Here is a 23,954-nt window from a genome sequence, read left to right on the forward strand (position 1 = left end):
GTAACCGGATAGTTTAAATATCCGGTATCCGGTCAAATAACCGGCCAAACCGGATATCCGGCCCAACCCTAATTTAAATATGAATTAATGATATGAAGTAGAAAATATAGAAATATATATACAAATATGTATTTGTCTCTTTTAACAAGAACAACAGACTAACGGACGTATTGCTTTTTAGAAATAATCAGTAAATGGCCGTATCTCAAATAGTAGCTGAGAGATTTACATTTCCCCCCACAGCGTTATAAGACAATTATAGAGTAGATTCGCTACTTAAAAAGGCAAGAGTGGTTATTTGTATTTTAAAACATGATTGAGGATAAATCACTTCATATCTGCACTGGGATTTTAATTCTTTTGGCTTAAACATTATCTCCTTGAAGACTGATCCATCCTAAAATAAAAAAAATAAGTTTTTTTTAATGCAACAAAAATCAGTTCAAAATGTGAACAAAAAGCACTTAGACTATATTAAACATGAGGGTTTTGTGTGGCTATTTTCAGGGCAAATGTATCATTAACTGCGCGCGTAGGAATCAGCTTCTTGTAACACATTTGCTGATGAATGATGAATGATACCAAAAACACTTATTTAGTAGTCTAGTGGACATTTTGCCATAAGAATTCAATGTCAATTTGATTATGAATTAAGTCAACAAACGCTTTTTGTCTGCATGTCCTAATCTCCCGCCCCCCCCCCCCCCCCACCCTAATTTCTAATTTCCTGTGGTTGCCAACAGAAAAATGGGGGGGGGGACAATGGACTGTTAATTACACCAGCCCCCAAAGATTTGCAATAACGTTTGCTTAACAACTTTGGGGACTTTAGTTAAGTTTGATTGTTTTTTTTCATTAAGTTGAGTGTTCAAACGTTTTGTGATATAGACAGACTTACTTACGTTAATGATAGAGTAAACTAAATGTTCAATTCAAAATGCAAACAGATTTTTAAGTATTTATTATATTGGATTAAATGCAGTTTTTGAGTAAATAAGATTATATATTGATACTATATTTAGAAATGATTAAATATGTTAATAAGTCAAAACTACTGATTATTCAAAGCTGGATAGTTCTGAAGTAGCAGGATGTCTGTCTGTATATCAGGACACCAAGCAACAGGATGACTGTCTGTTTAATTAATACAATGTATTAATTAACTAGCACTTTGAAGGGGTAGAATATCTGCCTATGCAAACTATCTGAAGTAGTAGGATGTCTGTGAATAGCTGTATTGGTCTTAATAAAGACTCGAACCCAAACCAGATAATGTTCTGTGTTAGGACTCTCAATATCAACTAACTTAAATATATTTTCTCTTTATTCTTTCTGAGAGCAATTAAAGAGCAATTAAGAGTAACAACTAACATATGTCTGCAAGCTTAAATATATGACATCACAACATAAATATATGACATTTACCCCCTTCTGAAACCATCCAGCTAAGCATGGTTTCACCATCCATCAGGTTGATCCAATAAACTAGGATCAATGTCTTCACTGGGTGAACCTACATCGAAATTAACCCCGGCCTCCAGTCCTTCCTCTCCTTCACCCACTGGAGGAGGAGTGTTCAGCGCCCCTCCACCAACCTCAGCCGAAACACCCACTGTTGCCGCCATGACAGCATTACTCGCTGCAGCAGTTACGGGCCCTCCTACAGCAACCATCACAGCATCATTTACCGCTGAGGCGGTATCATTCGCAACAGCCACCTCTGCAGCAACCGCTGACCCATCTGCCGGCATTGCCACCTCCATCTCAACGCCACCAGTGACCTGAACATCTCCCGAAACCATCATCACTCCGTTGTTAGCCCCAGCACCGCCAGAAGTTCCAGCCTGTTGCAACTGCCAATATGCCGCCGCCGGTAAGTCATTGTTTATTCTGCGCCGGATCTCGCTAAGCTCACTAAAAATATTGGACAGGTGCCTTTGCACTTCAGCCTCTTTTTGCGCCATCTCAGAAATAGCCTCTTGAACCTTAGTTCCCTGCCCTGCCAAAACACTTTCCACCTGTTGGCCCACCTGCTGTCCCAACTTGGCTGAACTACTTTCCCAATTATCAGTCATTGCTGTCTGTACACTTTGTACCATATAAGAAGTCTTTTGCTGTGCAGTAGTAGCCACCATTTGCTGCATCTCTGTATCTACCTTCCTTATACAGTCCATGAGATCCCTCTTATGCGAGGCCAACATATCTTTAATCCGATTATGACTGTCCGTCTGCCAAAGTTTCTGTGCAGTATTCAAACTTTTGACTGATTCTCTTACAGCTTCACGAATTTTTTCCTCAATCATAGGCTTTAGAGTCACAGCAACAGAATTACTGATTTTACCTATATCTTCATCACTGAGCGGCGCCAAGCCACGTTTGTCATTCTTGCGCTCAGCCTTATTTCTCTCAACCTCAGCACGTAAATCTGGTAACTCCCTCTTTTGTTTAGGCCCAAGAGAATCTGCCCCAGCAGGCCGCTTGACCACGCCCCTCCTGGAAGTACCTTCCCCAGCATCATTATAAGCCTTGCTGGCTCCCCTTCTGGAAGTACCTTCCCCAGCATCATCATAAGCCTTGCTGGCTCCCTTAGTCCTGACCGACCCAGCAGCCTGATTTGGCACAAACTTACCAAATCTGCGCCGTCCCTCACCAGAACCAGTATCTGCCACCTTTTCAGGCTTGTCCGTTGGAGGCTCAGTCCAACTGTCTAGCTCCGAACCACTCTGTTCACTAGGCAGACGATCCCTGGAATCAAGCTCAACTTCAAGACTCACATTGCCAACATCGTCCTCATCATCATATCCAGGCTCATACCTGGGCGATTCTACATCATACTGCCTCCTATCATCTCTTCTATACACAACATGCCGCCGATTAGATCTACCAGCATCCAACATCTCAACAGACGGTTCACGCTCCTCCCGCCGACCAGACGCCCGCTGATACCGCCTTTCGTTTCCGTCTCCATTTCCTGATAATAATCAATAATTAAATATTAACATTTTAATATTTTAACATTTTTCATATATAAGACGACATTCAAAACGAAATACTTTACATAAATTATATTTATCAGGGATGCCAAATTTTAATTACTGTTTTCCCGATAACGCGAAAATTTAACGCAGTTACACAGTCTGCCTAAACAACCAACACACAGCAATCCAATAACCACCCCAGCAGCACCCATCACAGCCATAACAAAATGCTGCCAACTATTAGTCAACCAATCAATTGAGGAATTATACAAATGTACAAACCAATCTTCTGTCACCTCTACAACAAACGCATTTGAATTAGCAGCCAATTCCGAAAGTTTAGCCTCTTCCACAGACTCCAACACCTGTCCTTTCTCTCCCTTATCCAGCAGATGCTCAAAATTCAATGGTACCTTCAACCAACTATCCTCCAGCCGTTTAGTCTGAACCAGCTGCATTCCTGCCCCCTTGTTGCCTAGATATAATCCAGGTTTAACTCTCACAAATACTGGATTTTTCCTACACTCGACAACCATCAACAAGGAAACATTTTTAACTAATCTTGTGAATGGTTCTACAGCAACAATTCTATCATCCATAAACAAAAAAAAATGACCAAGATAACACGGCAAATTTGCTCCTATAGTCACATTCAACCATCTTTTTTTACATACAGACACAAGCTCCATCTCCCCTAGATGTTGTACCAACAAATTTCCGACCTGTTTGATGTTGGAATAAAACAAATTATTCTCCCAACACCCCTGTTCTGCCTGCAAAATCCTTTCCATCTGATGATATGAAGAAGTTAACTGTAATAATAAAGCACCATCCTCCTCCTTTTTTCGCATCCAAGGAAAAAAATTCTTTTTAGCCGTTGTAATCCACAAAAATACATCAGGAACGTTGGTATGAAAGTAATGCAAGTCAGTCAGAAAGTCAGAAAACTCCACTTTTTTTCCCAGTTTCAATCCCAACGAAAACTGTGGAGAAATAGCCAACCAACTTTGGCCACCCTGATTATTAGCATCATCCGCCATATTAGAAAATGTAAACAAAGTTAAATTTACAATTTCAACAGTCCGAAAATAACTAAAATAACGTCTATCCTCCTGTGATTTATTGTGAACTATCACTCGATCAAGCCCAAGCCGCAGATCAGACTCCAGACAATGTGCACCAATGAACTGATCCTCAAGAAAACAACTGTTATCAGGTAACATTGAAATTTGTATATTTTTCAAATAACTTGTAATCTGAACTTCTTGAAAAGTATTAGGCACAAAGGTATTATTTAAATAAATACCATCCCCTCTGCACTGAGGGTCAATCCCATACGTCATCATATCATCATACAGGATGGTACCATTTATGAAATAAGTCAGTGACCGGTCATAAAACGCTACAGGCAACCGTCGTCCATCTATGTCTAACACCCTCTGTTCCTCCATCCTTTTACAATCTTCACTAGAAATTAACTCATCACTACTAACAACAGCTGGTGCCCCTAAATGTAGGTGGCTATATTTGCCACAATACCAGGTGTGAACCGTTTTGTCGACGTGACATTGTACCGTGGGCAAAAATCTCACTCCCACTTTTTTTAACAGATGACCGCTGATTGTTCCATTAAACTCATGCTGACCAAATACTGTACATTCTGAAGCCCTCAACTCAGGACCGTCGCCAACACACTCCTTTACTAGCACAGGTATCACATCAGCCCCACAGGGTATCAAACACAATCCCCAAATTAAAAAATATTTACCTGATTTGAATTTATTATTATGACCAGACATTATTAGCTGATAACTGTTCACCAATTCACCCGCAAATATCAACTGATTTAGCCTTTCATTGCAGGACAACTTTCTACCTACTAGCTTTGTCAGCACATATTTGTTATTAAAATAATCAAATAACAATTCATGAACTCTTATTATAATATATTTTTTAAATATTTATATGTATTTATATAATATTTTTTTTCAAAAATAATTATTATCAGCTCTTCTTTCCCTACTTTCTCCGTCCTCGAGTTCCTATCTGAACATGTACCACAGGACCCCCTACCTGAGATCTTAACCTCCTCCCAGTGTCCCATAAATATTTCGCCACCCGTGATCCACTTTTCTTAATTGTAACTAATCTTTCAGGTGAAGATTGCGGCGGCGCCGTAGTCAAAAACGACTGTTCCGATGGAAGCTCAACCTCGTCAAAATTACCCTCAACTACAGGAGCAGGCACCACAGATTCATCTGTCACTCCCACCTCTACTCCTTCACCTACAGGTATAATTTCTCTATTTCCATCCCCTGAAACTCTGTCATTATCAACCTCAACCTCACTCTCCTTCTCCTGAATCTCGTCACTCTGTCTTTCCTCTGCCAACTCAAAACCATCATTTTCAGATGACAGATACACAACATCTTCACTCTCTCTCTCCTCTACAGTTTCTCTCTCTACAGGCATATTGTCAACCTCCAAAAATATCTCATCGGACGGACAAATTTCAGGTAAAGGAAAAACGTTAAAATTAACCTCCTCCCCTAAAACTTCCGTTCGAGCATGAATTTTTCGAATTTTATCCCTAGCCACAACCTGATTTTTCTTGATGGGATTATTCCCAAAAGGTGCCAACTCATACAATGCATCCGAAAATTTCTTAACTACAATAAAAGGCCCTCCATAGAAAGACTGTAATTTCTTGGACACGTCAGTTTTTACAATATTAAAGAAAGCATAACAAACATCTGTCACTCTTAATGCTTCCCTCTGTACTCTGTGTTTATTTTGAACCTCTAAATATAACTTGGATTTTGTAGAAATTCTCTTAATTACATCCTCCATATTTTTCAGAAATTCCAAATACGACCGCGAGGATGAAGATTCAACAGACGGGACTGGTGATAGAAAATCGAGGGGAATACGTGGCTGCCGACCAAAAACTAGAAAAAATGGAGAATATCCAGTTCTAGTACTCTTGGAGCAGTTAATCACCAACGTAGCCAAAGGTAATTTTTTAGCCCAGTCCTTTGTTCCATGATTTTCATCTACTTTCAAAGCAGCATACAAACTTTGATTTTGCCTCTCTACAGGATTCGAATTTGGATTCCTGGGGGGAATTAGGACAGTATCCACCCCCAATCCTTTCATCACGCCTTTAAACACACTGCTTGTAAAATTTGTACCTCTATCCGATCTCAAAGCTCTAAATAAACCATAGGTAGGTACAAAATTTTCCAATATAGCCTTTACAGTTGTTTCAGTTTTAGCATCAACCAACGGACATGTAAAAACATATCTAGAAAATAGACAAACCATGATTAAGACAAATTTAACAGTCTGTCCCTGATGATAACATGGAGTCCAAGGTCCAACTAGATCCACTGACATATTAGCAAAAACTTCACTACTTTGAACAGAATGAGTTATAGGTGAAACATGTTTAGGATTACTTCCAGCCTTTTTCAAACATGTAATACAACTTCGTATTCTCGATTCCACAAACTTGTTCACGCCAGGCATAAAAAATCTCTCATTTATCTTACGTATTGTCTCCTGCACACCTCTATGTCCAGAACCATATCCACCATGAGCTGAATCAAATATATCATTGTATAAAGAAAGAGGCACTACAGGCCTCTCGACAAAACCCCCTTCAGCCAAAGGCTGTCTGAAAATTACAACCCCCTCTAGCACATACATATGGCCAATAAGATTGTACAATAGTTCTTTTCTGCCCGATAGCTCCGCCCTCTCATAAGACGACAACTGTCTCCTTTCCAATATCCATAATCTTATTTCATTTAGGATCTCGTCCTGCTGAAGACTACTTTGCCAGACAAACTCAACATCCGCCTCATCCTCTGCAGAATGTACCTGCATAATAGAATAGATTTGATCCAGAAATGGTGAATCATCCAGGTAAGGATCCAAAATTTTATTATCTGTCTCTCTACACTCCTGACAATCCTTCAGTCGATGTCCCTTACAATCTAACTCAGTTCTCGACAAATAATCTACATTCACATGCTTAGTCCCCTGTCGATGGATAACTGTAAAGTCAAAACTTTGCAAGAAAGTTATCCATCGATAGGTGACACCGTTTATTGATCCTTTAGCCCAACGTTTATAATGCACTAGTGAAATACTGTCTGTCCGAACCAAAAATTCACGAAACCTACAAAAGTGTAAAAAATTCTTTAATGCATATACTAATGCACCTAATTCTCCTTTATAGGAAGGATAATTTTGTTCTGCAGCATTACACTTTTTACTACAGACACCAAACACTCTCTCTACACCATCCTGTTCTTGCGAAATAATCCCTGCAAAATACTGAGAACTATAATCTACATCCACGATAAAAAGATTAGGATTATCCCATTGAGGATAGCCTTTACACATCTCAGTCTTGAACATTTCCATAAATTCAGTCCATACTCTGTTCAATTCTTCTGTCCACTTTATTATAGTGTCATTCCTGTGACTATCCAACATGCACGACCTCTTGGCGTAATCAGCAAAATATCCTCTGTAATAATTAGTAAATCCCAAAAATTTCTGCAACTCCTTCCCTGTTCTAGGCTTGCCCCAATCCTTAATCCGTTCCAAATATGCAGGATTCATTTTCAATCCATCGGCACTAATAATATGCCCCAAATAATGGCATTCTCTAGTCAATAAATCACACTTATCTAAATTCAATTTCAGGTTGACCTGCCTAAGAACTTGAAACAGTGCCTGCAGATGCTCTACATGTTCCTCTGGACTTGATGAAAACACGATCAGATCGTCCAAGTAGCTGATACAGAATCCATACATACCTGGCAGGATAGACAGCACCTTATCCATCAGAGCACAGAACAGGCTGGGTGCATTACACAACCCAAATGGCAACCTGTTAAACAAATACATCCTGTTTGCTGCACTAAAAGCTGTCAACGGTTTAGAGTCTTCATCCATAGTCATCGAATGGTAGGCAGCTGTCAAATCAAGAGTACTGAACACCTTGCCAGAACCCAGCTTCGTCAAATTATCCGAGATCAGTGGCAGCGGCCACGCCACCCGCTTAGTCACGTTGTTCAGGTTGCGGAAATCGATGACAAACCTCAACTTAGCCTCTGCTCCAGGTGCAGCCTTCTTTTTCACAGCAAAAATAGGACTAGACCAATCCGAGAAACCCTCCTCAATAATGCCAGCATCCAGCCATTTGGTTAACTGTTCCTTCAATTTAGCATCGTACTCTGGATTCAAAGGAATATTTCTGGCCTTCACAGGTTTAGCTCCAGGTAACAATTCTATATTATATGTCATTAATCTACAATCACCAATATCTGAATCATTCATTGAAAAGATATCAAAATTTTCCAAACAAATTTTAATAATCCTGGGTTTCAATTCTGGATTTTCCTTAATCATCTGGTTTTCATCTAACCTCAATTTTTGAATAATAAACTGTACCCGTTCATGCATTTTTTGCCCCGACAACTTTTCTGGCTTATCCAATTCATTAATTGTTTTATTACAGGTAACATCTTGATTATCCATGATGAAACAATGCCCCATCTTCACATTTCTCAGCAAGGTAATAGGTTTTATTGACGCATTAACCACATTAACCACGCAGGACCCATCTTTCCGTGGCTGATACACCCCCTCAATAATCATAATCCCATTGCCACTTGTCATCTTAGAAGAATTAGGGGACACGTACCAAAGCCCATCATTCTTTAATCCAGTCACATGCACCACAGCGGTAGATCCTCCAGGATAAAAAATAGTTTTATCCAGCAACTTCACATTATACTTCGTTGAATATAACTCTCCAAACCCACCCCCCTCCTTTATCCCTGGCAAGGTAGGTTTAGATGGAATTTCAGAATTCATTCGTCCGGACAAAATAGGAATTTTCTGTATCTCCGCCACCACCTGTTTCTGTAAACAGGAATTAATAGGAACAGATTCCCCACAAAATTCAAACTTATCTTCATCCAAACAAATATTAATTTTATTCTTTTTCAGGAAATCAGATCCAAGATTTACCAACCTACTCGTCACCTCAGGTACATAAAATATCTCCGTAAACACAGCTTGAGTTCCAGCAAATCTAAATTTCAACTCAACATATCCAATAATATTAACTTTCTTTAAATCTACTGAATATGCTGATAATTTAGCAGGACAAAACTCAATCCCATGTTTATCAAGAATTTCTCTAGATATCAAAGAATTAAAATTATTTCCTGTATCAATAATTCCTAACTCCTTCACTGGAATATCAGCCCCAGGCACAAGAAATTCTAAATCCGCACAAATAGGCATTTTCGTTATCTTCAAAAACTTCACAATCTCTTGAAAACACTAGTCATTATAATTAATTAATATATCCATATATTTTAGATATACATCATTCCACTACACAGCAGTCAGCCCCCCATCTGTCACCAGCCGCCAACATACTGTTCAATTTATGAAATCCTGTACATCTCCCAGACTACCAGCATCACACAGCTACACTCCAAGCCTTTTCTTATACAAGTAAGTTCCTCTCGAAGTATTCAACCTTGCATAGGTACCTATCAAAATATAATATATAGTAGATATATATATATATATAAATATATAATTTAAAGTATTTTTACAAATATTTTAGATGATTTTTTGAACATAATATTTAAAAAAATATCCATATACAGCAGCACCAGAAGTTCCGTCGACGGAACTTCTGGTGCTGCTGTATATGGATATTTTTTTAAATATTATGTTCAAAAAATCATCTAAAATATTTGTAAAAATACTTTAAATTTAAATTTGTTTTAAACTTTAGTTTTACATTGACATCTGAAGAGTGCAAACATGCACGAAACAATTTGTAATGTCTGAATAAATATGTAAAATTCATATTTTGTTTGTGAGTTAACCTCTTATATTATTCTCTACATTATGTATTGAGAACTCTCTGGTAACAATTTTGATACCTTCACTTGCAAGATGAAACTAGTCTCCTATTATTAAAATAGTTGAGACCTCTGATCAAAATTGAATCAACGCTCTGAAACAAAAATGATTTCCTTCAACCACTATCCTGAAGAAGAATCTGCCCCCCCCCCCCCATGACCAACTTCACGCAGCACCTGGGAAGACTGGTCCTCTCATGGCTTACAAGATCAAGAAGAAGAATTTCAAGAAAGAAACATTTCTTACTCTGCCTCGACGGAACTTCTGGTGCTGCTGTATATGGATATTTTTTTAAATATTATGTTCAAAAAATCATCTAAAATATTTGTAAAAATACTTTAAATTTAAATTTGTTTTAAACTTTAGTTTTACATTGACATCTGAAGAGTGCAAACATGCACGAAACAATTTGTAATGTCTGAATAAATATGTAAAATTCATATTTTGTTTGTGAGTTAACCTCTTATATATAAATATATATATATAATGTTTTCATTAACACGATCACACCTTGACTGAAGAATAAACAAGACAGTAATACTTTATAAAGTTGAGAGCAATAATGTGAATACAAAACAGCAAAATTAACTATTTACAGTACTATAGCCTATATAATGAATATGAATAAAAGAACGATCTATAAATTTCATCCTAAAATGAGATTTATACATCGAATCAATCATATCCATTACATAGGATATTGCTGAAAATTGTTTCTGGCTATGTCAGCAATCATAGCCTCATATTGTTTCTCATCTCTGCTCTTTTCAGAATCCACAACAGGCCCCACCTGATTGCCCCACCTATCCACAACAGGCCCCACCTGATTGACTGTCTTCTTCAGAAACTGCTCAGGTATTACCCTATTATTAGGCACTCCAGGACCCTCTTTCTTTTCGCTACCGGCTGAGAAAAACTTAGCTTTGGTCTTTCCTATGCGAGAATCAGGAGCTGGCGGCTTGCCGTCTCTCTTCTGCCAGCAACTAGCCACTACATGACCTTTTTTCCCACAATACCAACAAATCATAGTTTTAGCCTTCGAATTCAGAGCCCCAATCACGTTCTCAACCTGATCCCAAGGAATATCATCATCCCCTTCAATCCACGCATTATTATCGCCAATCTCAGTCCTGCCCTCCATATCAGATACATGCACTTCACTGATTACAGGCCTAGCTTTTACCTCCCTAGAATCCTCTAGCCTCAACCTTTCCATAGCCTGAGAATAACAGGACGTTACATTTTCAGGTGAAACGTGTCCAGAACGAGCCCAGCTTATATAATGCTGACCTCTGCGAATCAAATAAGTCAAGAAAGCACTGTAATCTTCCAGGTAATGCATAGATTCAATGAAATTAGCCATATCTCTAGCTAAATCAGAAAACAGCAAATTCTTAGCCACATTATTGTAGAAATCACGCCAAGATTGTCTAGAAATTTGACCAGGATGCATAAGCCTAAACAGACGCAATTTAGCATTGAAAAACACATCCACATTCTGACCACTCTTTTGTTTCAGGGCGTAAAAGAATTCTGTAGCCGACTCTGTATCAGCAAAGGGTATCACCAACCTTCTTATCAACAGGTAATAACCTAAAGCACTTAGGGAAGCATTAGCCTCCGGCGTAATAAGCCTCCCCATCTTCTTCCCTTTGCACTCGAAAATCCTATTGTACAGGACGTCCTTGAAAAGCATAGGATCCTCCAACTTTGCGAACCGAGCAACCCTCCATAAGGATAAGAAATAATCCTCAAAATCAATGTTTCCATCCCAAAATGGAGCATCCCGCACAAAATCACTATCCCACTTGACTCCTCTTACAAGACAAAACTCCTTAAACTGCTCCTCTACACTCTGTTGGCTTACACTTCCACCGGCCACCTTTTTATAGGCCTTAAGCACTTCAGCCCTTTCCTCAATTAATGGAAATATATCCAACAATTGATTCTCATATTCGGTCAGACAACTCTCACGAACATTCATCCAATTTCCATTCCCAACAGGACCCAAAAACTCAATCTGCGAAAACTTCAAATGTCCAGGAGCACTTTTCACCCTTTTAGCCTCAAAATTTGTAGAATCCAATTTAGCCTCCACACTCAAACGATTAATGAAAGATGTATTAAACGAATCATCTCCCGTCGCTTTGACTGCAGATACACTAGCCCCCATACTTGTCTCATACAAAAAACCGCTAATATCTCCATCCACTGGCAATTGCGCCACCTTTGTCTTAATAGTAGCCAAATCAACATCATAACCTAACTTCTTATGCTCATCAGAGTTCTTAAACTCTTTCACCTTATTCTCCAGCCGTTTATTCGCCGCCGTTAACTTATCCACCTGACCTTTGACAGTCGTATGCTCCTGCAACATTGCCCTAACATATTTTTTTATGCTTTCAGGCACAACGTCATTCTCCACCTCGCCCAACGCCAACTCCACATTAGCATTGGCACCTGCACCAGCATCCTCAGCCGCAGCATCCTCCTCCTCCCAATTCTCGGGAGTTCCATCATCATCCTGACTGTCATTCTCCCGAGGACGTTTAGGCGGCCGTCCACGCTTGCCTTCAGTTTTACCCCGCTCTCCTTTTTCACCATCAGCCATATCCGAGCACTAGAACTAGATCCGCCGTGAAATTTAGATCAGAAGAGTTAAAGAATGAAATTCCACAGAAACCTGAAATATAAATCAAGTTAAAAATATAAAAGAATAAAACAAAACTGTGAAAAATCCGAGATAAAAAAAAATATCTCAAAAAGTGATTGACTCCAAATTAAACACCACTTCCCCCACCCTTAACTCAGCAGTAGGTCTAAATAACACGTAGCACAATCCGACTGCGCCAAATGTGATATAGACAGACTTACTTACGTTAATGATAGAGTAAACTAAATGTTCAATTCAAAATGCAAACAGATTTTTAAGTATTTATTATATTGGATTAAATGCAGTTTTTGAGTAAATAAGATTATATATTGATACTATATTTAGAAATGATTAAATATGTTAATAAGTCAAAACTACTGATTATTCAAAGCTGGATAGTTCTGAAGTAGCAGGATGTCTGTCTGTATATCAGGACACCAAGCAACAGGATGACTGTCTGTTTAATTAATACAATGTATTAATTAACTAGCACTTTGAAGGGGTAGAATATCTGCCTATGCAAACTATCTGAAGTAGTAGGATGTCTGTGAATAGCTGTATTGGTCTTAATAAAGACTCGAACCCAAACCAGATAATGTTCTGTGTTAGGACTCTCAATATCAACTAACTTAAATATATTTTCTCTTTATTCTTTCTGAGAGCAATTAAAGAGCAATTAAGAGTAACAACTAACATATGTCTGCAAGCTTAAATATATGACATCACAACATAAATATATGACAGTTTCAACCACTAATTTTTATCTACAGCAGGGCTAATTTTGTGTGTCTTCGTAGGGGATGTATATCAATTTATCAGCCACTGTCTTATCCCTTTAGATCCCTGCAAAATCTTACCTTTGTTTCTATTGGACGAGACATAATTCTCAACTTTTCCTAGAAATAAAAATGGATAATGGAAAGAAAACGAAGTAGCGGGTTTCGTTGTATTTTTACAGTAGCTTTTGATAGGTTAGGTTAGGTAAGGTAAAATGTTAATGATTGCCTCGCAGGGGCTATAAATATGAGAAAAGCTACTGTGAAAATACGACGAAACCGGCTACTTCGTTTTTCTTTTCACGATCCAAAAAGTTAACTTTAAAAGTGTGTATGATTATTTAAAAAGATTAATATAAAAATAATTGAGTTATGTTCGTCTGTACGTTCGTTCTTAATGGATAGATTTAATCACAAAATTAGGCATGTTAGAACCATCTTTTCGATTTAAAAACTTTGCATGATTTGTTTATGAAGGGATCGAGTTTGAAAGCTGTGAAAGAAAATGACAAAGAGGGTCATTTTTTCACGTATTTTCCGTTAAGTAATATGTTAGCGTTTAGTCAAATGCGCTCATTAAGTCAAACTTTTGTTAATTTTGAACATTTCATACATAAACATTGATGTGCTTTGGAAGTTTGAAGTTTTTTTTAGCTAGTAGCAAAATATTGAGATAGGACGTGGAAGCTAGGTACACTTACGGAAACTAAAATTCAGTGCATCTAAACATTTGGTCAAAACTACAGAAAATATGAAAATTGAAATGTTTTTTTCTTCTAAATATAAATTTTTTAAAAGTATAAAAGCAATAAACTTTAATATCATCAAAAATAAGTTTCCTTTTTGAATATTATATTGATTTATTGGTTTTATTCACCCATTTTAATTTAAATTTACTAAATAATTTTCAATAATTATTGTAATAAAGGGGGAGGTAGGTTGTACTAACATTCTGTAAAGGTGTGAGTTTTAAATTATAAAACAGTAGTAGAACGATAATATTCACTAATAATTTGTATTCCTTATTGAATAGAACAATAGACAAAAAATTTATATATTTATATTTAGTGAATATTATCGTTCTATTACTGTTTTTAAGCCTTTAAACTCACACCTTTACGGAATTTTAGCACAACCTACCTCTCCATTTATTGCACTATATATTTAATCAGACACAACAATCTGTCCATCTCAATAGAAAATTTCGATAAGAAAAAGATTTCTGTAATATAATTCACTCCAATAAGTAAAAACTTTCTAAGATAATCAAAGCTTTAACTTCAGATATTATATTATTTATTGCTAACTTAATTTGTTTACTTTCTGACCAATAATTTGGTCAGATTTTTCCTATACTGTGTTATTATTGGTCCAACTAATGTATCAAGTGTCTAGACTTTCTATATTTATTCTTTCAATAATTTTATTTTCAAATATTATGGATTTATTGGAATTTTTTTTATATTAACTAAGTTAAGTTTAGTTGATTAACAACTTTCAACACCTTTGTAAGAAATAAACTTTGATATTATAATTCCTAGAAAATAGGTTTATAAGTTTTACATTGGAAAAAAAAAGATAATTTAAAATGGAGAAGCGTGTCTTCTTCCGTTCACTTTTCCAACTCACAACTTTTGGAATATTTTTATTTCAAATGCAGATCTCTGTTAGGAAATTCCTTGATCGTCCCATCATCCAGGAGAAAAGCACAGTTACCCTTGCAGGTATTGATATTGTATGTGTGTTTTTCATAGTTTAGTTTTTACTTCTTAAGTAAATCTGTTTTAAACTGTTAATACACAATAAAATTAGCAAAAAGTAGTCAATGAATAAAGAAAAACATACTTTTAATTCCCCTAAAAAATTATGTGGGTTATTATTGTTATTTTGTACTCAAAATTAAAAAATGTTTCAAAAACAGTTAAGTTAATGATAAAGAGCAACTCAGTAATTGTATGTTAGTATTAGTAAATAAATATGTAATGAAATTATTTAAAGCCTAGAAAAATGTTAAACCTATCTATCTTATACAAGTGATCTTTAATTTATAATTGAGTTTCCCCAAATCCTTGTACCAAAATTTTGGTGATTGTAATTAATTAGTAAAGTTCCTTAAAACCTTATTCCAATGACATCTTATGAGCTTTTTAGTGGCTAAAGAAAAACAACAGTCTGCAAACGTTTAGGTCCTCGGGAAAAGGGGGCCAGGCAGTTAACTGTATATACATCTATACTATAAATCTATTATCTAGATGTCAACCAGCCTGTCTTTTATGTGTGCCAGGACGACAAGTATGATTATGCACTGTCAGAGAAGGTGTATGGCTACAAGTATATATACACTTTGCTGGCTGGGAAGGTAGAACATGACAGTCAAACAACTTGGAAGGGTCAACACAAAAATGTTTCTTTTGCAGATCTGGAAAAGATTCTCTATGAAAATAATTTTGAGAATTTTTCAACAAAGTACAGCCATGCTAAAAGTGTATTTTCTCCGGTAAGAGGCCACTGCCAAGAGCTCTCCTGGCATGGCGAGGAGAGTGTCAGTGAATTTGTGTATGCCACTGAAAAGTCTTACTTGATCATGGTTGATCCACTGAAAGTTGATGTTCTGTCCCTGATTGAAATGGAGAATGCTAGAATTGACTTTGGCCCTGTATCTGATACATTATTTCTCTACTTAGCTTATGAGTTGGTGTTCAGTTTACAGGAATGGATATATTATAAGTGGATATTGTGAGAGATTCTAGCATACCCTGATAAAATGTTTCTCCCACCTGTCTAATACAAAAATAACCCCCCCCCCCCCTTATGACTACCTAATTCTAAACCATGGAGGAACATATTGATGCAAATATTCCCATGTCACAATAACCACATATCATATATCTGTTAATACAGGACAACAGCATTAAAGATGGCATCACCTGCCAGGACTATGAGCGGATCAATTCCAGTTATGGAAAGTGTCTGGACCAGGCCATGAGACAAGAATTTCTAGAATATCTGGGCTGCCTCCCTCCCTGGATGCCTGACAACCTGGGTGAAGTTTGTGAGCTGGACAAAGCGGTCATCATCAAAGACAAGGAGAAGTACGCCAGGCTGACTGACAACTTGCTCGAGTTTACTTCTAGTAGAGAAATGGATTGCTGGGACAAGTGCCTCAAGCCTTGCACATCAATGAGTGTTGTCATAAAGAAAACAGATTACAACTCCAACCTGCTGGGAAGAAGCTGGCTCAACCTAAAGGCTGCCGCAGAGGTGACTGTTTACACTGAGGTGTATGGGTATGATGCCCTTAGTCTGATAGTTGATCTGGGCAGTGCTATGGGACTCTGGTTGGGTCTGAGTGCACTCAGTGTTCTGGATTATGGTCTTGTAGCTTTTGACTACATTTATGCGAAATACATGAAATAAGCTGTTAGCAAGGAATTACTTGGAGGAGGGGGGAGGGGGTTAACGTAAATGGGTAATTATCCCCCAAAATTTTTGGAAATATATTAAATTCACTCGTCTTTAAAGTTTATTCATAGTCTATTAGTCTTAGAATTTTTTGGATTTTATAATTTAGATAAATCTTTTACATGATACATTAACATTTCAGCTAATTTATATCTACCTAATATTTGAGCACCTTTATAATTTCATGCAACTTTTTTTTATGTTTAGTATGTAATTTTGTAAAGTAAATTTTAAATGATTTTTCAATAAAGTTTCAATTTTTATATTGTTGTAAATTTTTAATTTTTGGATATATCTTATGTGGCCATTTAAAAAAAAATATTTTAGCTCTTATTTAGAAAATTAAGAATATTGTTTTTTTAGTACTTTAGGTCGGGTTACGCTAGGTTATATTGTGTACGATAGGGTTGAACATTTGTAAAAAAAAACTACCACTCCTTATTTAAATTTGAAACTAATAGAGGGGGGGAAGGGGGAGGAAAGAAGGTTCAGGGCTCAACAATCCCTTTGTTGTAAAGCGCAAAATAAATTAAGATTTGAAGGCTTAAACAGTGACGTCCATCGGGGGGGGGGGGGGTGTAGTTGGGTGATTATCCCCTCCTCCATAGAAAAAACTTGGACGTCATTGGGAATAAAATTACCTAAATAGTTGACAGTGGTGTTGGAAATCTTTCCTCCTTTGTTTATCATTCCTTTAATCGCCTAAAAAGAATAATCAAATCACATGGATTTAAAGGGATAAGACGATGGCCAATAAGTTCATATGAATCCCCAATTACCCATTTTTTTAGATTAGAAATGATAGTTGAAAGTTTTGGATACTTAATAAACCAACCAATCAAAAATAGAGCTCTATATGAGTCATCAAGTTGTTAAACCAACGGATAAGAAAACGTTATTATACACTTTGGGAACTAGTGTAATAAACTGCCCATTGGCACCTTCCTTCCTGTATAGTTATACCTGGAATAAATTCTTGCTGGATATAGATCCTAGCAGGCTCCTAGTTCCACATTCTGTCTATCTATCTATCTATCTATGTACCTGGAAAGTATTCTGGCTTGATAAAGCTCCTAGCAGGCTTCTAGTACCACATTCATTCTAAACAATTATTATTGTCATTTCTTAAATTGTGGTCTTAGATATAAATTTTCAGTAGCGCAGCTATTCCATAATTTTTTTGGACCTTCGGCTAAGAAAGATTTCATTAAAACTTTTTTCTTTGGGGGAGAGGGTAAATATTTTATGTAGAGAAAAATTTTCCACTGGGGCTAGGTCTTTAGCTGTAGTACTCTGAAGAGGTAAGTAGATTCAAAAATCAATATTGTTTTCTCGTTGTCATTGCTTGAGCATGAATAGGGTCATTTTTTTGTTAGCCTAAAACTGTAGGGTTTATTTTGAAAAAATTTAAGCGAGTGTTTTTTTAACACCCTTTAATGTAATACTTACATCAATATCTTTAATAAGAAAAGGATACACAGATCTTCTTAAAATAGCTGGTTCTTTGGGACACAACCCAATCTTTCCAGATTTTGTATAATTTTTGAGGAACACGATTCCAGTGACGTCATATTTTTCTTTCCCGAAAAAGGGAAGGGGGGAAGAAAAAAAGATATGGGAGAAAAGGGGGTTTTCCCCATCTTTTTTGAAGAGATTTTCTCCCCTCCCTTCCCTTTTTCGGGAAAGAAAAATATGACGTCACTGGAATCGTGTTCCTCAAAAATTATACAAAATCGGGAAAGATTGGGTTGTGTCGTTCTTTGGAATATATCTATCTATCTATCTATCTATCTATCTATCTATCTGTCTGTCTGTCTGCATGTCTGCCTATCTGTTTGTTTGTTTGTCTATCTGTCTGTCTGTCTATCTATCTATTTCTATAATACTTGCATCAATATCTTTAATAAGAACAGTATACACAGATCTTCTTAATGTAGCTGGTTCTTTGAAATATATCTATCTATCTATAATACTTACATCAATATCTTTAATAAGAACAGAGCTGGAGTGGCGCGGTACTGGATCGCCCCGATTTAGCGAACCACTAAACGATTTAAAGATCCAGCTCAGGATACACAGATCTTCTTAATGTAGCTGGTTCTTTGAAATCTACTATCTATCTATCTGTCATTGTCTGCATGTCTGCCTATCTGTTTGTCTATCTGGCTGTCTATCTATCTATCTATCTATAATACTTATATCAATATCTTTAATAAGCACAGGATAAACAGATCTTCTTAATGTAGCTGGTTCTTTGAAATATATCTATCTATCTATGTTTCTATCTATCTATAATACTTACATCAATATCTTTAATAAGAACAGAGCTGGATCTTTAAATCGTTTAGTGGTGCGCTAAATCAGGGTGATTCAGATTGGCGCACCTAGATATTATTAGATTTCAATCTTTAAGTCAAAATGGAATGGGCGAACCAGCGCGCCGATTTAGCGCACCACTAAACGATTTAAAGATCCAGCTCAAGATACACAGATCTTCTTAATGTAGCTGGTTCTTTGGAATCTACTATCTGTCTGTCTGCATGTCTGCCTATCTGTTTGTTTGTTTGTCTATCTGTCTGTCTGTCTATCTATCTATATCTATAATACTTACATCAATATCTTTAATAAGAAAAGGATACACAGATCTTCTTAATGTAGATGGTTCTTTGGAAGTCTGAAAAATTCAGGGATTATTAAACTGTTTCCTTTATGCAGATTTGAATTATTGGTTGAAAAGCTTGGACACTACTATTTCATAAAAGTACCCAACGGTTTTGAGTCAACGAATTTGATCTTATGCTACAGACACACAGAAAGATATCCTGTTACTTTTATATAAGTATTATAGATATAAAATAGAACCTCTGTATCTGAGCTAAGAAAAGCTAATGCATTGTTCATCAACATTATCTAAAAAGTATGCTTCAGACGGACAGACAGACTGACGGACAGACAGACTGACGGACAGACAGTCAGACGCATAGACATCCTGTTACTTTATTTTAAGGATTAATATTTAAAATATAACCTCTGTATCCGAACCAAGAAAAGCTAATGCATTGTTCATCAACATTCCCTAAAAAAGTATAAAAAATAATGTTGAATTCGAATATTTATTTCAGAATGGTCATAGATAAAGTGAAACTTTTAAACACATGAAGGGAATCTAGGATTATCTAGAGACTAAAATTCTCAAAATCCACCGTTAAATCTTTAACTTTCCAGTATTTCGATGGCTCAACTTTTAACTTTATTCAAGATCATTTAAAATGTATTTTTTTGAAAAAATCTTACATAAAAACATTTAAAAAATAATATTCACGTTGACTTTATAATAGCGTTTAACATAAATAACAATTTAATATGTAATAGTAATTAAAACTGTTGTATTTTTTCTGCACCGGTTTTAGTCCACTAGATATGGATCAGTTTCGGAGCCATAATTCAACTAAACTCCTTAGTATAATACGTGCAAAAATTAAATGTTCATACTGACTTTCAAGTAGTTGCTACGCTTTTAAATTGTTGAAATGCAAGAATAAAATCGATAGGAAAATTCTAATATCCTCGTATATCAGACAATTTTCCAGGAATATTAAAATAAAAATCCTAAAATGAATACCAATATTATATTTTTCTATTTAAATATCCACGGAAACCTGTCTATAATACGATGCTATGCATGATTTTTCAGTATGACAGAGAACTGGTTCTAATTCAGCGGATATTAATCGGTTTCACAAACCACTTACCTTGGCAAACACTTGACTCCCAAAGTTTGAACCCATAGACAAAGTTAAGCTCACATAATTATCCTAAAAATAAGGATGACTAGTATGATTAGGTATAAACCCGCAGGGTTAGAGGCCCCTGCAGAGGTAAGGCAAAGTTAGAACCAATAGACAATGTTAAGCTTACATAATCATCCTTAAAAGAAACAAGTATGACATCCATAAGTAGCGAAGCATAAAAAGATACGGAATGGTTATACGGACGTTGTTAGATACAGCACAGATATTCAGTTCTCTTAAAATAAAGAGAGAGAAAATCACGAAACCTTAAAAAATAATGTTTATGCATTTTTAAACATGTCCGACAGACGGACGGACAAAAACATGTATGTACAGATTAGATGCGCATATGTCATGGGAATCTTGACTAAAAGTTTTAGCTGTATATCTTTAATAGCAACCTAGAAAATCATATTTCTTCCATAGTGTTAGTCCAAAGACACAAGAGTCTTAATATTTAAAAGCCTTAAACACACGGACAAACGAACATCTAGAATCCAAGATTAAAGCTTTGCTTCAACAAAAAACTATTTTACCTCTTTGTCCATAACTAGGATATTTGTTCCAGTTTCTGCTAGACCTTCTAAATAAAGTGCAATTATTAGAATAGTGTTATTTAATAAATTAATAAATAAGTATAGGGTCCACCCATTCCTTCCCCCCTTTCCAAGAAATGCCCTTAGGCCTCTTGTCGTTGAAAAAAATAATTAAACTCCTAACTCATCAAATTAACCTACTAAGTTGTCTTATAGAATATAGATATGCACTTTTAGCAATTATTAATTTAAATCAAAATTTACCTTTTTTAGGCTCTTGAGTTGTTGATAACAATCTAAAAAACAATAAATATATAGATAGTAAAAGAATATAAAAACAAGTATATCAACATCTATAACTAGCGAAGCAAAGTTATAAACTCATCCCATCCCATCGATTGGTAGACAGACAGAGGACCTAAGTTAGGAACCCGAGAAAAGAAGCCAAAAAGACGTAAAACCCTTTTTATTTAGATTTTTATGTTTGTCGGGGTTGCTACTGTGAAATTGATTTTAATCTCGGGTTAAATTTGTTGAAACATATTTTACCCTTCACATTAAACGTCCTTGAGAAAACATAAAATTGAAAATAAACTATTTACATTTATAAAATATGTTTCATTTTATTATTAGGTAAAAGAAGTCCTGAAACTTGTTAAAAAAAAAATACCTTTCAAATGAAGCTGAAGAAAGTTTTATGGGTTCTTCATTCCCTAAAAATAAAATTTTAATGATATAATTAAATTTGAATAGCCTTCAAATCAGGGAGAGAGGTGCAGTGACACTGGTCTGTTTATTACACTAGAACTTATAGTTTAATGCCCATGTAGTTTATTCGTTGGCTTAAATACTTTGGGTACTTTTATTAAAATTTGATTTGTGGATATCATACTAATAATGTTCAAACTTTTCAACCAAAAAATCTTAATCTCCATGATTGTTTGTCAAGGATCTAAGTTATAAGTCAATGATAGATAAATTGATGTACACTCCCAAAGATGATACACAATTAGTAGTTGAAACGTTTCGACACTGAATATAATGAACTTAAAATTTTAAAATAGCCCCCATCGTAAGCCAACAAATAAGAAAACGTATTATACTACTTTGGAAACTAGTGTAATAAACAGCCAAATGTCCCCTTTCTCCTTGATTTTTTGTAATTCGCTACTTATGGATTTTGTGATCCTTGTTTATCTTTGTTAATAAAGTTTTAATGAGACAATTAAAATCTTCTTTTCCTTATAATAATACATATTAATTTCTTTGTGAGCAAGCAACTATTTCTTATATTTGTTTGTTCTTTATCATAGCTTTATTAACAAAAGAGAAAGTAGGGACATTGGGCTGTTTATGACACTATTCCCTAAAGTTTTATAATAAAGTTTTCTTATTCGTTGGCTTAATATCAACTATGGGGACATTAAAGAATTTTGATTAAACTTTTTAAAACTAAAGTAAAATTGGAATGCTCTTTTTCAAGTGCCCCTAGAGGCCTCTGAGGGGTGTTGCCACTAGTTGTAGATTTACCTGTTTGAATATCTTGAGGGGTTTCAAATTTTCTGGATCTTTCCATCACCCTGAAATAAATAGATATTGTGTAATTTTCAGGAGAGATTAGACATTGGGCTGTTTATTACAATAGTCCCCAAAGTTTTATAATAACGTTTTCCTTTATGTTCGCTTAACAACCTTGGGGACTTTTATGGAATTTTGATTGGTTGGTTTATTAAGTTCATTGTCCAAACGTTTCAACCATTAATTGTAATCTACAATAGGGGTAATTTTGTGCATTATCATTGTATTGTATATAAATTTATCGGCCATAGTCTTATCACTTTAAATCCCTGGTAATTTTACTTTGGTCTTCTGTTAGGGTATGGTTTTAAAATTAAGGGAGGGCTGTTTATTACACTGGCACCCAAAGTATTATTACAGGAGCTACGTAAAGTGTCATGTGTGACGTCATAAAAATACGTCGAAAATAGAAAGATGATTTGAGAGATGGATTTAAATGTATTTTTATGACGTCACACATGGGGTAATTTTATCAATTTATCGTCCAATGTCTTATCCCTTAAGATCCATGATAAAAAATATGATTACCCATTGTAAAATCATATGTAGAAAAAGTTATGGCACTGTAGCTACTCTATAATCAAGTCTGTCTACTCTACTGCCAGTTATACAGACAAGCAATAATCACTTATCAGTTAAAATGTTTGGACACAAAAAAAGTACCCAAAGTTTTATAAACACGTTCTCTTGTTAGTTGACCAAAAACCTTGGGTATTTATGGTGTCCAAACATTTTAACCAATAATTTTAATCTGCGGAATCGATAATTTTGTTTGACAATACAGGGAATGTCTATCAATTTATCGTCCATTGTCTTATCCCCTAACAAAAATATGGTTACCTTGTAATAAAATCAGATGCAGGATCTTCCTGTCTATATCCAAACTTGCTGAGCAGGGCTAACAATCCAACACCTTCATAAAGAACATAGAAAGATATAAGAAAGAATAAGTAGAATAGAATATATAAATAATATCCTTAAAAATATAAATAAAGTAAAATCCTTACAAATATTAAAATATTTAAAAGGTACACATTTTAGAACACCCTTAAAATTACTCAGGGTTCATCAATATCTATCTATATATCTATGAATCTATCTGTCTATCTATCTACCTGTAGATATAACCTGTGAATGGAACACCTGGCGTAAGAATCTGATACTTTGTTACCTCTTCTAAGTATCTATCTAACTATCTAATTATCAATATATCTATC

General features: G+C 35.7%; 2 protein-coding genes across 2 annotated transcripts in view; one reads left to right on the forward strand and one right to left on the reverse strand.

Moving 5' to 3' along the window:
• Positions 1–327: 327 nt before the first annotated feature.
• LOC145304271 (glutathione hydrolase 7-like) overlaps positions 328–23,954 on the reverse strand; it is a 39,080-nt gene continuing 15,453 nt past the window's right edge. Inside the window, exons 13-24 of the mRNA XM_080146120.1 lie at positions 23,578–23,650; positions 22,690–22,739; positions 21,830–21,872; positions 21,424–21,455; positions 21,160–21,206; positions 20,585–20,647; positions 19,861–19,908; positions 19,444–19,506; positions 17,877–17,933; positions 17,474–17,534; positions 13,452–13,490; positions 328–397 (exon numbers count right to left, since the gene is read on the reverse strand). Coding sequence (XP_080002246.1) covers positions 366–397; positions 13,452–13,490; positions 17,474–17,534; positions 17,877–17,933; positions 19,444–19,506; positions 19,861–19,908; positions 20,585–20,647; positions 21,160–21,206; positions 21,424–21,455; positions 21,830–21,872; positions 22,690–22,739; positions 23,578–23,650 — 608 coding nt within the window. The 3' untranslated portion in view covers positions 328–365. The remainder of the gene's footprint in view (positions 398–13,451; positions 13,491–17,473; positions 17,535–17,876; positions 17,934–19,443; positions 19,507–19,860; positions 19,909–20,584; positions 20,648–21,159; positions 21,207–21,423; positions 21,456–21,829; positions 21,873–22,689; positions 22,740–23,577; positions 23,651–23,954) is intronic.
• Positions 7,929–10,039, forward strand: LOC145304361 (uncharacterized). The gene is made up of 5 exons (XM_080146228.1): positions 7,929–8,272; positions 8,512–8,568; positions 9,006–9,046; positions 9,384–9,521; positions 10,004–10,039. Exons 1-5 carry the CDS (start codon positions 8,083–8,085, stop codon positions 10,037–10,039), a joined length of 462 nt encoding a protein of 153 aa, XP_080002354.1. The 5' UTR covers positions 7,929–8,082.

This window comes from Acartia tonsa, chromosome 13 (assembly GCF_053477335.1).
Source record: "Acartia tonsa isolate MP-2025a chromosome 13, ASM5347733v1, whole genome shotgun sequence".
Lineage (NCBI taxonomy): Eukaryota > Metazoa > Arthropoda > Copepoda > Calanoida > Acartiidae > Acartia > Acartia tonsa.